Source organism: Musca autumnalis, unplaced genomic scaffold (assembly GCF_047663935.1).
Source record: "Musca autumnalis isolate F117 unplaced genomic scaffold, ASM4766393v1 scaffold_2, whole genome shotgun sequence".
NCBI lineage: Eukaryota > Metazoa > Arthropoda > Insecta > Diptera > Muscidae > Musca > Musca autumnalis.
Window position 1 is genome coordinate 34,016,204 of NW_027411755.1, and position 14,866 is coordinate 34,031,069.

The following is a 14,866-nucleotide window of genomic DNA, read 5'->3' on the forward strand; positions in this document are numbered from 1 at the left end:
AAAAAAATCCACGTTTATGGCTCTGATGGAAAAACTATTCTTTAAAAAATCCACGTTTATGGTTCTGATGGAAAAAATATTCTTTAAAAAATCCACGTTTATGGCTCTGATGGAAAAAATATTCTTTAAAAAATCCACGATTATGGCTCTGATGGAAAAAATATTCTTTAAAAAATCCACGTATATGGCTCTGATGGAAAAAATATTCTTTAAAAAATCCACGTTTATGGCTCTGATGGAAAAAATATTCTTTAAAAAATCCACGTTTATGGCTCTGATGGAAAAAATATTCTTTAAAAAATCTACATTTATGGCTCTGATGGAAAAAAATCCACGTTTGTGGCTCCATGAAAAATATTCTTTAAAAAAATCCACGTTTGTGGCTCCATGAAAAATATTCTTTAAAAAATCCACGTTTGTTGCTCCATGAAAAAAATATTCTTTAAAAATATCTACGGTTCTGCCTCAACAAAAACATATTTATTCCAAAAATTCACGTTTGTGGCTCCATGGAAAACTATTCATGACACTTTTCGTTAGAGTAGTAGTGGGCACTTTATATTGCTGCATAACTTTCTTATACGTCAACAGTAACATTCTAACTTCAGTCGTTTATTAATAAGACAGTCTCACATTTATCACTAAGTAATTTAAAAATGTAAGTTTATAGATTAGGGCAAAGAAAGACAATTCTGATTTGTCCTCCACAATTTATATCCCAGAATTGTGTTATATTATTTATGTTCACATTGTAAGTGTAAAGAAATGCAGGGTGCGAGTTTTGTGATATATATCCACTACATCAGCCCATTTCCTAACACTGCTGGTCATTCACGGTATCTTTATTAATTGCAGCTGGCTGGATCGTCTGTCAAAACAATTGTCAGATACCTATCCAAAGGAATTTCATAAACCGAGGTTTGTGTGAAATAGTTGCTGATGATATCACGTCACATATACGAATATCCGGTTTGTGGAGTAAAACGGGGAATCCACAATAATTATTGCAAATTGTTTTTATTTTTATCATTATATGACCGTCGACCCACTCTTGGGCTTTGAGGAAAAAAATGTAAGCTTTTTGCTTGTGATAAGTAAAATATTTTCAATCTTCTCGTTGTTTTATTTTTTTCTTTCTACTTTATTCATAATTTCGATTTTACTTCATTCAAAGATTGGAAACTGTATGCCTTTTTATTTAGTTGTAGTATTTCACCACAAACAACGGAACTGGAAACGTATTCCAAAACTATTGTATAAAAAACAAATTTTTTCGAATAATGTTTGTTTTTAAAAGAATTGTTGAAGTGATCTTCTTATGGATCATAATGATTGGCAATAGTTCAGCCCAATTGTGTACCCAGCGAAATTATGTGACGAAGACAAGAATTCAGTGGAACAATGGTGAACGTTTAACAACAAAACGTGGTTGGCTTGGAAATACAAAATACAAATATGAACCGTATATGTATTCAACAACACAGGTATGATATTTAAATAATGAAGTCAATATTACAAATAAAAAATAAAATAAATGGTCTATAACAGAAAAATTGTTTTCTCTCAGAGCCATAGACGTGGATTTTCTAAAGAATATTTTTTTCCAACAGAGTTATTAACGTGGATTTTTTAAAGAATATTTTTTCCATCAGAGCCATAAACGTGGATTTTTTTAAAGAATATTTTTTCCATCAGAGCCATTAGCCTGGATTTTTTGAAGAATATTTTGTCCATCAGAGCCATAAACGTGGATTTTTTGAAGAATATTTTGTCCATCAGAGCCATAAACGTGGATTTTTTGAAGAATATTTTGTCCATCAGAGCCATAAACGTGGATTTTTTTCAAGAATATTTTTCCATCAGAGCCATAAACGTGGATTTTTTAAAGAATATTTTTGCCATGGCCTATCAGAGCCATAAACGTGGATTTTTTAAAGAATATTTTTTCTATCAGAGCCATAAACGTGGATTTTTAAAGAATATTTTTTCCATCAGAGCCATAAACGTGGATTTTTTTCAAGAATATTTTTCCATCAGAGCCATAAACGTGGATTTTTTTACAAGAATATTTTTTAAATCAGAACCATGAACGTGGATTTTTTAAAGAATTTTTTTTCCATCAGAGCCATAGACGTGGATTTTTTAAAGAATATTTTTTCCATCAGAGCCAAAACGTGGATTTTTTAAAGAATGTTCCATCAGAGCCATAAACGTGGGTTTTTTATAGAATATTTTTTCCATCAGAGCCATAAACGTGGGTTTTTTATAGAATATTTTTTCCATCAGAGCCATAAACGTGGATTTTTTAAAGAATGTTCCATCAGAGCCATAAACGTGGATTTTTTAAAGAATATTTTTTCCATCAAAGCCATAGACGTGGATTTTTTAAGGAATATTTTTCCATCAGAGCCATAAACGTGGATTTTTTAAAGAATATTTTTTCCATCAGAGCCATAAACGTTGATTTTTTAAAGAATATTTTTTCCATCAAAGCCATAGACGTGGATTTTTTAAGGAATATTTTTTCCATCAGAGCCATAAACGTGGATTTTTTAAACAAAATTTTTTCCATCAGAGCCATAAACGTGGATTTTTTAAAGAATATTTTTTCCATGGCCTATCAGAGCCATAAACGTGGATTTTTTAAAGAATATTTTTTCCATGGCCTATCAGAGCCATAAACGTGGATTTTTTAAAGAATATTTTTTCCATGGCCTATCAGAGCCATAAACGTGGATTTTTTAAAGAATATTTTTTCCATGGCCTATCAGAGCCATAAACGTGGATTTTTTAAAGAATATTTTTTCCATCAGAGCCAAAACGTGGATTTTTTAAAGAATGTTCCATCAGAGCCATAAACGTGGGTTTTTTATAGAATATTTTTCCATCAGAGCCATAAACGTGGATTTTTTAAAGAATGTTCCATCAGAGCCATAAACGTGGATTTTTTAAAGAATATTTTTTCCATCAAAGCCATAGACGTGGATTTTTTAAGGAATATTTTTCCATCAGAGCCATAAACGTGGATTTTTTAAAGAATATTTTTTCCATCAGAGCCATAAACGTTGATTTTTTAAAGAATATTTTTTCCATCAAAGCCATAGACGTGGATTTTTTAAGGAATATTTTTTCCATCAGAGCCATAGACGTGGATTTTTTAAGGAATATTTTTTCCATCAGAGCCATAAACGTGGATTTTTTAAAGAATATTTTTTCCATCAGAGCCATAGTCGTCGATTTTTTAAAGAATATTTTTTCCATGGCCTATCAGAGCCATAAACGTGGATTTTTTAAAGAATATTTTTTCCATCAGAGCCATAGACGTGGATTTTTTAAAGAATATTTTTTCCATCAGAGCCATAGACGTCGATTTTTTAAAGAATATTTTTTCCATCAGAGCCATAGACGTCGATTTTTTAAAGAATATTTTTTCCATCAGAGCCATAGACGTGGATTTTTTAAAGAATATTTTTTCCATCAGAGCCATAGACGTGGATTTTTTAAAGAATATTTTTTCCATCAGAGCCATAGACGTCGATTTTTTAAAGAATATTTTTTCCATCAGAGCCATAGACGTGGATTTTTTAAAGAATATTTTTTCCATCAGAGCCATAGACGTCGATTTTTTAAAGAATATTTTTTCCATCAGAGCCATAGACGTGGATTTTTTAAAGAATATTTTTTCCATCAGAGCCATAGACGTGGATTTTTTAAAGAATATTTTTTCCATCAGAGCCATAGACGTGGATTTTTTAAAGAATATTTTTTCCATCAGAGCCATAGACGTGGATTTTTTAAAGAATATTTTTTCCATCAGAGCCATAGACGTGGATTTTTTAAAGAATATTTTTTCCATTAGAGCCATAGACGTGGATTTTTTAAAGAATATTTTTTCCATCAGAGCCATAGACGTGGATTTTTTAAAGAATATTTTTTCCATCAGAGCCATAGACGTGGATTTTTTAAAGAATATTTTTTCCATCAGAGCCATAGACGTGGATTTTTTAAAGAATATTTTTTCCATCAGAGCCATAGACGTGGATTTTTTAAAGAATATTTTTTCCATCAGAGCCATAGACGTGGATTTTTTAAAGAATATTTTTTCCATCAGAGCCATAGACGTGGATTTTTTAAAGAATATTTTTTCCATCAGAGCCATAGACGTGGATTTTTTAAAGAATATTTTTTCCATCAGAGCCATAGACGTGGATTTTTTAAAGAATATTTTTTCCATCAGAGCCATAGACGTGGATTTTTTAAAGAATATTTTTTCCATCAGAGCCATAGACGTCGATTTTTTAAAGAATATTTTTTCCATCAGAGCCATAGACTTGGATTTTTTAAAGAATATTTTTTCCATCAGAGCCATAGACGTGGATTTTTTTTACAGAATATTTTTTCCATCAGAGCCATAGACTTGGATTTTTTAAAGAATATTTTTTCCATCAGAGCCATAGACGTGGATTTTGTAAAGAATATTTTTTCCATCAGAGCCATAGACGTGCATTTTTAAAGAATATTTTTTCCATCAGAGCCATAGACGTGCATTTTTAAAGAATATTTTTTCCATCAGAGCCATAGACGTGCATTTTTTAAAGAATATTTTTTCCATCAGAGCCATAGACGTGGATTTTTTAAAGAATATTTTTCCATCAGAGCCATAGACGTGGATTTTTTAAAGAATATTTTTTCCATCAGAGCCATAGACGTGGATTTTTTAAAGAATATTTTTTCCATCAGAGCCATAGACGTGGATTTTTTAAAGAATATTTTTTCCATCAGAGCCATAGACGTGGATTTTTTAAAGAATATTTTTTCCATCAGAGCCATAGACGTGGATTTTTTAAAGAATATTTTTTCCATCAGAGCCATAGACGTGGATTTTTTAAAGAATATTTTTTCCATCAGAGCCATAGACGTGGATTTTTTAAAGAATATTTTTTCCATCAGAGCCATAGACGTGGATTTTTTAAAGAATATTTTTTCCATCAGAGCCATAGACGTGGATTTTTTAAAGAATATTTTTTCCATCAGAGCCATAGACGTGGATTTTTTAAAGAATATTTTTTCCATCAGAGCCATAGACGTGGATTTTTTAAAGAATATTTTTTCCATCAGAGCCATAGACGTGGATTTTTTAAAGAATATTTTTTCCATCAGAGCCATAGACGTGGATTTTTTAAAGAATATTTTTTCCATCAGAGCCATAGACGTGGATTTTTTAAAGAATATTTTTTCCATCAGAGCCATAGAGGTGCATTTTTTAAATAATATTTTTTCCATCAGAGCCATAGACGTGGATTTTTTAAAGAATATTTTTTCCATCAGACCCATAGACGTGGATTTTTTTACAGAATATTTTTTCCATCAGAGCCATAGACTTGGATTTTTTAAAGAATATTTTTTCCATCAGAGCCATAGACTTGGATTTTTTAAAGAATATTTTTTCCATCAGAGCCATAGACTTGGATTTTTTAAAGAATATTTTTTCCATCAGAGCCATAGACGTGGATTTTTTTTACAGAATATTTTTTCCATCAGAGCCATAGACGTGGATTTTGTAAAGAATATTTTTTCCATCAGAGCCATACACGTGCATTTTTAAAGAATATTTTTTCCATCAGAGCCATAGACGTGCATTTTTTAAAGAATATTTTTTCCATCAGAGCCATAGACGTGGATTTTTTAAAGAATATTTTTTCCATCAGAGCCATAGACGTGGATTTTTTAAAGAATATTTTTTCCATCAGAGCCATAGACGTCGATTTTTTAAAGAATATTTTTTCCATCAGAGCCATAGACGTGGATTTTTTAAAGAATATTTTTTCCATCAGAGCCATAGACGTGGATTTTTTAAAGAATATTTTTTCCATCAGAGCCATAGACGTCGATTTTGTAAAGAATATTTTTTCCATCAGAGCCATAGACGTGGATTTTTTAAAGAATATTTTTTCCATCAGAGCCATAGACGTCGATTTTTTAAAGAATATTTTTTCCATCAGAGCCATAGACGTGGATTTTTTAAAGAATATTTTTTCCATCAGAGCCATAGTCGTCGATTTTTTAAAGAATATTTTTTCCATCAGAGCCATAGACGTGGATTTTTTAAAGAATATTTTTTCCATCAGAGCCATAGACGTGGATTTTTTAAAGAATATTTTTTCCATCAGAGCCATAGACGTCGATTTTTTAAAGAATATTTTTTCCATCAGAGCCATAGACGTGGATTTTTTAAAGAATATTTTTTCCATCAGAGCCATAGACGTGGATTTTTTAAAGAATATTTTTTCCATCAGAGCCATAGACGTGGATTTTTTAAAGAATATTTTTTCCATCAGAGCCATAGACGTCGATTTTTTAAAGAATATTTTTTCCATCAGAGCCATAGACGTCGATTTTTTAAAGAATATTTTTTCCATCAGAGCCATAGACGTCGATTTTTTAAAGAATATTTTTTCCATCAGAGCCATAGACGTGGATTTTTTAAAGAATATTTTTTCCATCAGAGCCATAGACGTCGATTTTTTAAAGAATATTTTTTCCATCAGAGCCATAGACGTGGATTTTTTAAAGAATATTTTTTCCATCAGAGCCATAGACGTCGATTTTTTAAAGAATATTTTTTCCATCAGAGCCATAGACGTGGATTTTTTAAAGAATATTTTTTCCATCAGAGCCATAGACGTGGATTTTTTAAAGAATATTTTTTCCATCAGAGCCATAGACGTCGATTTTTTAAAGAATATTTTTTCCATCAGAGCCATAGACGTGGATTTTTTAAAGAATATTTTTTCCATCAGAGCCATAGACGTGGATTTTTTAAAAAATAGCTTTTCCACCAGAGCCATATGCGTGGATTTTTTAAAGAATATTTTTTCCATCAGAGCCATAGACGTGGATTTTTTAAAGAATATTTTTTCCTTCAGAGCCATAGACGTGGATTTTTTAAAGAATCTTTTTTCCAATCAGGGCCATAAACGTGGATTTTTTAAAGAATATTTTTCCATCAGAGCCATAGACGTGGATTTTTTAAAGAATATTTTTTCCATCAGAGCCATAGACGTCGATTTTTTAAAGAATATTTTTTCCATCAGAGCCATAGACGTCGATTTTTTAAAGAATATTTTTTCCATCAGAGCCATAGACGTGGATTTTTTAAAGAATATTTTTTCCATCAGAGCCATAGACGTGGATTTTTTAAAGAATATTTTTTCCATCAGAGCCATAGACGTGGATTTTTTAAAGAATATTTTTTCCATCAGAGCCATAGACGTGGATTTTTTAAAGAATATTTTTTCCATCAGAGCCATAGACGTGGATTTTTTAAAGAATATTTTTTCCATCAGAGCCATAGACGTGGATTTTTTAAAGAATATTTTTTCCATCAGAGCCATAGACGTGGATTTTTTAAAGAATATTTTTTCCATCAGAGCCATAGACGTGGATTTTTTAAAGAATATTTTTTCCATCAGAGCCATAGACGTGGATTTTTTAAAGAATATTTTTTCCATCAGAGCCATAGACGTGGATTTTTTAAAGAATATTTTTTCCATCAGAGCCATAGACGTGGATTTTTTAAAGAATATTTTTTCCATCAGAGCCATAGACGTCGATTTTTTAAAGAATATTTTTTCCATCAGAGCCATAGACGTGGATTTTTTAAAGAATATTTTTTCCATCAGAGCCATAGACGTGGATTTTTTAAAGAATATTTTTTCCATCAGAGCCATAGACGTGGATTTTTTAAAGAATATTTTTTCCATCAGAGCCATAGACGTGGATTTTTTAAAGAATATTTTTCCATCAGAGCCATAGACGTGGATTTTTTAAAGAATATTTTTTCCATCAGAGCCATAGACGTGGATTTTTTAAAGAATATTTTTTCCATCAGAGCCATAGACGTGGATTTTTTAAAGAATATTTTTTCCATCAGAGCCATAGACGTGGATTTTTTAAAGAATATTTTTTCCATCAGAGCCATAGACGTGGATTTTTTAAAGAATATTTTTTCCATCAGAGCCATAGACGTGGATTTTTTAAAGAATATTTTTTAATTTCTTGAGTGGAGTATTTCCCCATTGGCTCAACTTTATTTATTACCCTCTATTACAGAGAGTAATGTTTTTCAAAACGAACTGACAGTGTTGCAAAATTTTACTGATCGCTACCAATATCATGATTTCTTCCCACCGAAGGGAATTATCAATTGGCTTCTCAGTTTTTGAAATGATGCCTTTTTAGCGAAAAACCGAACTCTGTGTCTGGTATTCTCATATGAATGAGAATCACACTCACTTTTCGGCTTTTCCAAAGAAACACCAAAATCAAAATATGTTGCAACATGTCAGCACGTATCAACTAAGAATTCTTCGAATTCTGTGAGTTGAAAAGAACACCAACACAGTTGCCTGTGAGGTTGTTATTGGCATTTTGTTTTTTTGTTTTTAACAAAGCTCCATTCGCCCTAGCATCGGCTCTTTTTGTTTGTTTTGTTTATTGTTGAAGATTCAATCTCATTTTCGATTGTATTTTTCCATCAGAGCCATAGAGGTGCATTTTTTAAATAATATTTTTTCCATCAGAGCCATAGACGTGGATTTTTTAAAGAATATTTTTTCCATCAGAGCCATAGACGTGGATTTTTTAAAGAATATTTTTTCCATCAGAGCCATGGACGTGGATTTTTTAAAGAATATTTTTTCCATCAGAGCCATGGACGTGGATTTTTTAAAGAATATTTTTTCCATCAGAGCCATAGACGTGGATTTTTTAAAGAATATTTTTTCCATCAGAGCCATAGACGTGGATTTTTTAAAGAATATTTTTTCCATCAGAGCCATAGACGTGGATTTTTTAAAGAATATTTTTTCCATCAGAGCCATAGACGTGGATTTTTTAAAGAATATTTTTTCCATCAGAGCCATAGACGTGGATTTTTTAAAGAATATTTTTTCCATCAGAGCCATGGACGTGGATTTTTTAAAGAATATTTTTTTCCATCAGAGCCATGGACGTGGATTTTTTAAAGAATATTTTTTACATCAGAGCCATACAACGTTGATTTTTTGAATTATATTTTTTACATCAGAGCCATACAACGTGGATTTTTTTAATTATATTTTTTCCATCAGAGCCACAAACGTGGATTTTTAAAAAATATTTTTCCATCAGAGCCATAAACGTGGATTATTTAAGAAATATTTTTCCATCAGAGCCATAAACTTGGATTTTTTAAAGAATATTTTTTCCATCAGAGCCATAAACTTGGATTTTTTAAAGAATATTTTTTCCATCAGAGCCATAGACGTGTATTTTTTAAAGAATATTTTTCCATCAGAGCCATAGACGTGGATTTTTTAAAGAATATTTTCCTATCAGAGCCATTAACGTGGATTTTTTAAAGAATATTTTTTACATCAGAGCCATAGACGTGGATTTTTTAAAGAATATTTTTTCCATCAGAGCCATAGACGTGAATTTTTTAAAGAATATTTTTTCCATCAGAGCTATAGACGTGGATTTTTTAAAGAATATTTTTCCATCAGAGCCATAGACGTGGATTTTTTAAAGAATATTTTTTCCATCAGAACCATAGACGTGCATTTTTTAAAGAATATTTTTTCCATCAGAGCCATAGGCGTGCATTTTTTAAAGAATATTTTTTCCATCAGAGCCATAGACGAGGATTTTTTCAAGAATATTTTTTCCATCAGAGCCATAGTCGTGGATTTTTTAAAGAATATTTTTTCCATCAGAGCCATAGACGTGGATTTTTTAAAGAATATTTTTTCCATCAGAGCCATAGTCGTGGATTTTTTAAAGAATATTTTTTCCATCAGAGCCATATACGTGGATTTTGTAAAGAATATTTTTTCCATCAGAGCCATATACGTGGATTTTTTAAAGAATATTTTTCCATCAGAGCCATAGACGTGGATTTTTTAAAGAATATTTTTTCCATCAGAGCCATATACGTGGATTTTGTAAAGAATATTTTTTCCATCAGAGCCATATACGTGGATTTTTTAAAGAATATTTTTTCCATCAGAGCCATAGGCGTGGATTTTTAAAAAAATATATTTTCCATCAGAGCCATAGACGTGGATTTTTTAAAGAATATTTTTTCCATCAGAGCCATTGACGTGGATTTTTTTACAGAATATTTTTTCCATCAGAGCCATAGACTTGGATTTTTTTACAGAATATTTTTTCCATCAGAGCCATAGGCGTGGATTATTTTAGGAATATTTTTTTTTTTCATCAGAGCCATAAACGATTGCATTTTTTCATTCTTGTCTGGTTAGCACCTTCAAATTCGATTTCGGTTTACGAACTAGTTTAAAGTGTGATGGTCCGTCCAGTTTTCTTAGAAGAGGATGGTTAGTTGGCGATTTCCTCCAATTCTTATGCATGATATCGATGAAGTTATTTCAGAACCATACCCCGTTTGAATTAATCATCAATGGCTGCTATTCAAATCATTATTTCTCCAAATTTCCAACAAATATCACTAAAATTATTTCCGTATTTTATCACAATTGCACGGATGTACAAAAAACCAGAAATTATGATTCACATGGACCAATTATGTATTTTCAAATTTTATCTAACTATTTACTGTATATTAAAAACAAATAGGAATTTATACTCGTACCAGTCAATTTTATGTTGTTCTTGATTTACGCACAATCGACTTGTCAGTTATTCCGAAAAGCTCCAATAATTCGGTTGGCCGCTTAAAATCGCCATGAAAATTAATAAAATATTTATATTTGTGTTTACAACATGTTTTCTTTCGTACCAAGTACTGGCAATCGGTAGAAAGATATTTGCTAACGGTATATGTGATTCCTGGCGGCAGGGTGTTACAAAAACTCGGTTGTCATATTATATGGGACATAAATATACACAGGTAAAAATACTAACAAAGGCATAACAATGAATTTTTAACGAATATTTTTAAAGACATATCAGAGCCACCTGAGTCTAAAAGTGGATTTTTCTAAGAATATTTTTTTCATGACGTGTCAGTGCCACCTGAGTCTAAACGTAGATTTTTCTACGACTGTTTTATTGTTTACCTGAGTCTAAAAGTGTATTTTTTAAGAATATTTTTATTGCATACCTGAGTATATACGTGGATTTTTCTACGACTATTTTATTGTTTACCTGAGTCTAAACGTGGATTTTTAAGAATATTTTTAAGACTTTTTATTGTCTGTCGGAGTCTTACCCCCAGTTTTTGTAAAAATTTTTATTCTTCTCACACGAATTGTCAAATTTTGTAGATCGATTTACTCGCTTTAGCGCAAATGTAGAGCGCTAATTTTTAAATGAGGAATCCTTAATAATATATGGAACGGGTATACGAAAAATTAGATGTGTATGTCATCTGGGGGCTGAGCTATGAATGCCTAAATTATTACGAATATAGACGAACGAACAAAAATAAGTTACAAAAACTGGGGGTTAAAGTGTTTTTTAAGAATATTTTTCTTGCCTACCTGGATCTAAATGTGTTTTTAAGAATATTTTTGTTGTCTACCTGAGTCTAAATGTTGATTTTTCTACTAATATTTTATTGTCTACCTGAGCATAATCGTGGATTTTCTAAAAAATTTATTGTCTACCTGTGTCTAAACGTGGATTTTACTAAGAATATGCTTATTGCTTCCCTGAGTTTAAACGTGGATTTTTCTAAGAATATTTTGATTGTCTAGCTGACTTTGAACGTTGATTTTTCTAAGAATGTTTTTATTGCTTAACTGAGACTAAATATTGATTTTTTAAGAATATTTTTTATTGTTTAACTGAGTCTAAACGTGGATTTTTCTAGCAATATTTTTATTGCTTCTCTGAGTTTAAACGTGGATTTTTAAGAATATTTTTTATTGCTTCCCTGAGTTTAAACATGGATTTTTCTAAGAGTATTTTGATTGTCTACCTGACTCTAAACGTTGATTTTGATTATTGCTTAACTGCGTCTAAATATTGATTTTTTATGAATATTTTTATTGTCTACCTGAATCTAGCCGTGGATTTTTCTAAGAATATTTTATTTATATTATATTTTTAATGCTTCCCTGAGTTTAAACGTGATTTTTTCTAAGAATATTTTTATTGCTACCTGAGTCTAAATGTGGATTTTTCAAGAACATTTTTATTGCTTCCCTGAGTTTAAACGTGGATTTTCCTAAGAATATTTTTATTGCCTACCTGTTTCTAAACGTAGATTTTTCTAAGAATATTTTTATTGCTTAACTGAGTCTAAACGTGGATTTTCCTAAGAATATTTTCATTCCCTACCTGAGCCTACATGTTGATTTTTCTAAGAATATTTTTATTGTCTAACCGAATCTAAACAGGGAGTTTTCTAAGAATATTTTTATTGCTTCTCTGAGTTTAAACGTGGATTTTTTAAGAATATGTTTATTGTCTACCTGATGCTTATCGTGGATTTTTTCTAAGAATATTTTTATTGCTTCCCTGAGCTTAAACGTGATTTTTTCTAAGAATATTTTTATTGTCTACCTGAGTCCAAATGTGGTTTTTTTAAGAATATTAAACGAGGATTTTTCTAAGATTTTTTAATTCTTAACTGAGTCTAAATGTTGATTTTTTACCTGAGTCTAAACGTGGATTTTCTAAGAATATTTTCATTCCCTACCTAAGTATACATGTTGATATTTCTAAGAATATTCTCATTTCCTACCTGAACCTACATGTTGATTTTCTATGAATATTTTTATTGTCTAGCTGAGTCTAAACAGGGAGTTTTCTAAGAATATTTGTATTGCTTCTCTGAGTTTAAACGTGGATTTTTCTACGAATATGTTTATTGTCTACCTGAGTCTAAATGTGGATTTTTAAGAATATGTTTATTGTCTACCTGAGGCTTATCGTGGATTTTTTCTAAGATTATTTTTATTGCTTCCCTCAGTTTAAACGTGAATTTTTCTAAGAATATTTTTATTGCCTACCTGAGTCTAAATGTGGAATTTTTTAAGAATATTTGTATTGCTTCCCTGAGTTTAAACGAGGATTTTTTAAGAATTTTTTAATTCTTAACTGAGTCTAAATGTTGTTTTAAGAATATTTTTTTGCTTAACTGAGTCTAAACGGGGATTTTCTAAGAATATTGTGACTGTACACCTGAGTCTAAATGTTGATTTTCTACGAATATTTTCATTCCCTACCTGAGTCTATATGTCGATTTTTCTAAGAATATTTTATTGCCTACCTGAGTCTAAACGAATATTTTTATTACCTATTTGAGTTTAAACGTGGAATTTTCTAAGAACATTTTTATTGTCTACCTGAGTGGATTTTTTTAAGAATATTTTATTGCCTACCTGGGTCTTATCCTGTTTTTAAAAATATTTTTTCCATGGCCTATCAGAGCCATGAACTTTTTCCATCAGAACCATAAACGTGGATTTTTTAAAGAATATTTTTCCATCAGAACCATAAACGTGGATTTTTTAAAGAATATTTTTCCATCAGAACCATAAACGTGGATTTTTTAAAGAATATTTTTCCATCAGAACCATAAACGTGGATTTTTTAAAGAATATTTTTCCATCAGAACCATAAACGTGGATTTTTTAAAGAATATTTTTCCATCAGAACCATAAACGTGGATTTTTTAAAGAATATTTTTCCATCAGAACCATAAACGTGGATTTTTTAAAGAATATTTTTCCATCAGAACCATAAACGTGGATTTTTTAAAGAATATTTTTCCATCAGAACCATAAACGTGGATTTTTTAAAGAATATTTTTCCATCAGAACCATAAACGTGGATTTTTTAAAGAATATTTTTCCATCAGAACCATAAACGTGGATTTTTTAAAGAATATTTTTCCATCAGAACCATAAACGTGGATTTTTTAAAGAATATTTTTCCATCAGAACCATAAACGTGGATTTTTTAAAGAATATTTTTCCATCAGAACCATAAACGTGGATTTTTTAAAGAATATTTTTCCATCAGAACCATAAACGTGGATTTTTTAAAGAATATTTTTCCATCAGAACCATAAACGTGGATTTTTTAAAGAATATTTTTCCATCAGAACCATAAACGTGGATTTTTTAAAGAATATTTTTCCATCAGAACCATAAACGTGGATTTTTTAAAGAATATTTTTCCATCAGAACCATAAACGTGGATTTTTTAAAGAATATTTTTCCATCAGAACCGTAAACGTGGATTTTTTAAAGAATATTTTTCCATCAGAACCATAAACGTGGATTTTTTAAAGAATATTTTTCCATCAGAACCATAAACGTGGATTTTTTAAAGAATATTTTTCCATCAGAACCATAAACGTGGATTTTTTAAAGAATATTTTTCCATCAGAACCATAAACGTGGATTTTTTAAAGAATATTTTTCCATCAGAACCATAAACGTGGATTTTTTAAAGAATATTTTTCCATCAGAACCATAAACGTGGATTTTTTAAAGAATATTTTTCTATCAGAACCATAAACGTGGATTTTTTAAAGAATATTTTTCCATCAGAACCATAAACGTGGATTTTTTAAAGAATATTTTTCCATCAGAACCATAAACGTGGATTTTTTAAAGAATATTTTTCCATCAGAACCATAAACGTGGATTTTTTAAAGAATATTTTTCCATCAGAACCATAAACGTGGATTTTTTAAAGAATATTTTTCCATCAGAACCATAAACGTGGATTTTTTAAAGAATATTTTTCCATCAGAACCATAAACGTGGATTTTTTAAAGAATATTTTTCCATCAGAACCATAAACGTGGATTTTTTAAAGAATATTTTTCCATCAGAACCATAAACGTGGATTTTTTAAAGAATATTTTTCCATCAGAACCATAAAC

The 14,866-nt window shown here is 30.4% G+C and overlaps 1 protein-coding gene across 1 annotated transcript in view; it reads left to right on the forward strand.

Moving 5' to 3' along the window:
• The first annotated feature begins 1,180 nt into the window (after positions 1-1,180).
• Positions 1,181-14,866, forward strand: part of LOC141392206 (uncharacterized) — a 43,584-nt gene continuing 29,898 nt past the window's right edge. The window contains exon 1 of the mRNA XM_073965160.1: positions 1,181-1,484. Coding sequence (XP_073821261.1) covers positions 1,281-1,484 — 204 coding nt within the window. The 5' untranslated portion in view covers positions 1,181-1,280. The remainder of the gene's footprint in view (positions 1,485-14,866) is intronic.